Raw genomic sequence first — 3,487 nt, forward strand, 5'->3', positions numbered from 1 at the left:
TCTTCCTCCTCCTCCACTTGCACCTGCTGGATGACCTTGGGCAAGCCATAGTTCTGATAAGAGCTGTCCTTGAAAAAAGAGCAGTCTCTGTCAAGAGCTCTCTCAGCCCCACCTGCCTCACAGGGACCCACCGCCACCCACTCGCGATGCTGCGGCCCAAAGTCAGCCCATTCCACCAAATAGTACAACTTATTACGCTTAAGCTTAGGGTCCCAATATATCAGCCACTTCAAAATGCTGTCTGCCTGGCACCATCGGGGGGGCGGGGCGGCTGTGCCCGTTGGGATCCCATCTTAAGAGGCAACATTTAACCCCAGATATACTGAGTGTTTTCAACTTGTAATACCCAATAGCCTTCTCCACTGACCTTCTCAGGAGTGAAGTGGTAAAGTGCATCCATCCCCCCCACCCGGTGCCTGACTATGCTGAGGACACGGTGCGGGTCCTACGGCTACACGGGCTCTTTCCATGTGGACCGTGCCGGGTGCAGACCAGAGTCAGGACCACCTGTGGCCGTTTCCCCCCCACTTCCCAGGGTACAGAACAGCCAGTGCTTGGTGGTTAGAGTGGATCACGTGAGGATATGGGAGAGGCAGGTCTGGATTCGGAGCCTTCCCCGCCAGGAAGCTTTTGACATTTCTGATTGGGGGGGGGGGGAAATCTGTAAGCCACACAGGGAAGCATGAGCATCTCTCCCATGTTTTGTGCAAGTTCCACTCGAAATAAACACCTTTTAAAATGGGCGTGTGATGTTATTGCTGCAGAGTGTCAGGGTTCGACAGTCAGATCACACCACACAGAGCTTCATAAGAAGAATTCTGTTTATTGGTAGTTCATAACTATAACACGTGAACTTCTTGTGTCAGGAATGGCCTGAATTATACTAGGTTTAAAACATCCCCCTCTACAAGCAGAAGCCAATAAGCAATGTCCACGCACGTGGGGGAAAGAGAGTGAGCAAAAGTAGAAGCCGTTTGTTCCCAGCGAGTCGGTAGCAGCTGGCACATCCAAGGTCACAAAAGCAAAAGCAGATAAAACCCAGACAGGAGACTTTGTTAGTGTACCAGCCAGAGGCGAGGAGGATCTCCCCCCCCACACACACACACACATTCCAGAGAATGGCAGTGTTAACTGACATCCTGCCCTTCCAAAAGCTCTCCCCCCCCCATTTCCCCCGGGAAACGACAGCGGAACTTGCACAGAAGACGAGGGGCCTTGATGGGAGAACCGGGTCTGATTCCCCCACTCCTCCTGGCTCCTCCACTCGCACCCGGCTGGATGACCTTGGGTCAGTCACAAGCTCTGACGAGCTGTCCTTGAGAAAGAGTCCTTTCTGTCCAGAGCTCTCTCAGCTCCACTCGCCTCACAGGGTGTTCTGGGGAGGAGAAGGGAAAGGAGTTTGTGAGCCCCACTGAGACTCCTTCGGGTAGTGAAGGGCCATGGAGTATACATCCAATCTCTTCTTCCTCCTCCTCCACTTGCACCTGCTGGATGACCTTGGGCAAGCCATAGTTCTGATAAGAGCTGTCCTTGAAAAAAGAGCAGTCTCTGTCAAGAGCTCTCTCAGCCCCACCTGCCTCACAGGGACCCACCGCCACCCACTCGCGATGCTGCGGCCCAAAGTCAGCCCATTCCACCAAATAGTACAACTTACTACGCTTAAGCTTTAGAGTCCCAATATATCAGTCACTTCAAAATGCTGTCTGCCTTGCACCATGGGGGGGTGGGGTGCGGCTGTGCCCGTTGGGATCCCATCTTAAGAAGCTGAAATGGAAAATGGGATGCAAAAAGTTTAAATGTTTAGGCAGTCCCAGTTCAACAGTCACGTCATTGATTTTACACAACACCTGAAAAGGGCCGGTTCACTTCCACCCCAGTTTACGCGTAGGGTGAAGACCCCGGATGTTCTTAGTGGAAACAGAGACCAATTCCCCTGGCTGGATGTCCCAGCCCTCAGAACCTTTTTTGTCTGCCTGCGTTTTATAACGGTGCTCGGAACCGGGGGGTGGGTGGGGTGGATGTAGTCACCGGCATGGTCTCCTCGCCTTCGCTCAACTCTGTCAGGGTTCGATAGATCACACCACACAGTGCTTCATAAGCAATGTCTGCGCACACGGGGAAAAGGGAGCCGGCAAAGTGGAAGCCCTGGGGAGGTGGATCAGGGTGTGTTTTCTCCCTGCAGTGGGCTGCCTGCTCCCAGTCTCTATGGAGTCCAAGCCTGACAACACCGAAGCTGCCTCTGAGTATGGACAAAGCAGCCCTTGGGAACTGTTCTGTGATATTCAGGGACTGTCCAGAAAGGTCAGAATCTATCTCGGGTTGCCAACCTCCAGGGGGTGCATATAACAACAGTCAAAAGCTGTAACGCCGTACCCCAAAATACTGGACACTTGAATCGAAACATTCTCCTATGAACAGTGTAGTAGGGGGTCCTGCAGCTCTTTTGGGGACGGCGTTGCAGTTTTTGACGGTGTGGTTATATGCACAACCCTCTCTGCTGTACTTCAATGTATTTATTCTAAACCTCCAGGTGGGGGCCGGCGATTCCCCACTATTGTGGGGAGGGGAAGGGGAAGGAGTTTGCAAGCAGCTCTGAGACTCCCTTGGGTAGTGAAGGGCCATGGGGTATGAATCCAATCTCTTCTTCTTCTTGGGCAGAGCCAGTTTAGTGTCGTGGTTAAGTGCGCGGACTCTAATCTGGGAGAACCGGGTCTGGTTCCCCACTTCTCCAATTGCAGCTGCTGGATGACCCTGGCCAAGCCACAGCTCTGGCAGAGCTGTTCTTGAAAAAGAGCAGTTTCTGTCAAGAGCTCTCTCAGCCCCACCCGCCTCCCAGGGGGTGTCTGTCTGTGGTGGGGAGGGGAAGGGAGAGGAGCTTGTCAGCCGCTCTGAGACTCCTTTGGGGGTAGTGAAGGGCCATGGGGGATACATCCCATCTCCTCCTCCTCCTCTTCTTCTATTACAACCGATCTCTCCGGGACCCAGACGTCACATCAGTTCCCCCTGAAGGAAAGGGCTGCTTTGGAGGGCGGACTCTCACGGCACTTACACCACACTGAGGTCCCGCCCCCCCCACAAACCCTGCCCCTAGGGTTGCCAACCTCCAGGCGGGAGCTGGAGATTTCCTGGGACGATGATGAGTGATCCCCCAGAGGACAAGAGATCACCCCCCCCCCCTGGAGGAAAGGGCTGCCTTGGAGGAAAGGGCTGCCTTGGATCTATACCACACGAAGGTCTCCCTCTCTAGCCCCCAAATCTCCAGGTGCCTCCCGACCGGGAGCTGGCAACCCTATGTGCCAGCTCACTGGTGGGGAGTTACTCTCCCCTCTCCCCCCCCCTTCCATCTGGGGACCCCTCCCCCCTCTGTCTGGCCGCGGGCCCCACTCCCTCCTCCCTCTGTTGCAGGCGAGGAATCATCCCCCGCCCGTTTTGCAACGTCCCTTCCTTTGCCCTGGCCCAAGATGGCCGCCGGCCGCCCAGAAAGGGT

At 54.9% G+C, this 3,487-nt stretch overlaps 1 protein-coding gene across 1 annotated transcript in view; it reads left to right on the plus strand.

Moving 5' to 3' along the window:
- The first annotated feature begins 3,461 nt into the window (after positions 1 to 3,461).
- The window catches only part of WDR46 (WD repeat domain 46), a 20,963-nt gene continuing 20,937 nt past the window's right edge, over positions 3,462 to 3,487 (plus strand). Inside the window, exon 1 of the mRNA XM_015417433.1 lies at positions 3,462 to 3,485. Coding sequence (XP_015272919.1) covers positions 3,462 to 3,485 — 24 coding nt within the window. The remainder of the gene's footprint in view (positions 3,486 to 3,487) is intronic.

Source organism: Gekko japonicus, unplaced genomic scaffold (assembly GCF_001447785.1).
Source record: "Gekko japonicus isolate JY-2015 unplaced genomic scaffold, Gekko_japonicus_V1.1 scaffold2685, whole genome shotgun sequence".
NCBI lineage: Eukaryota > Metazoa > Chordata > Lepidosauria > Squamata > Gekkonidae > Gekko > Gekko japonicus.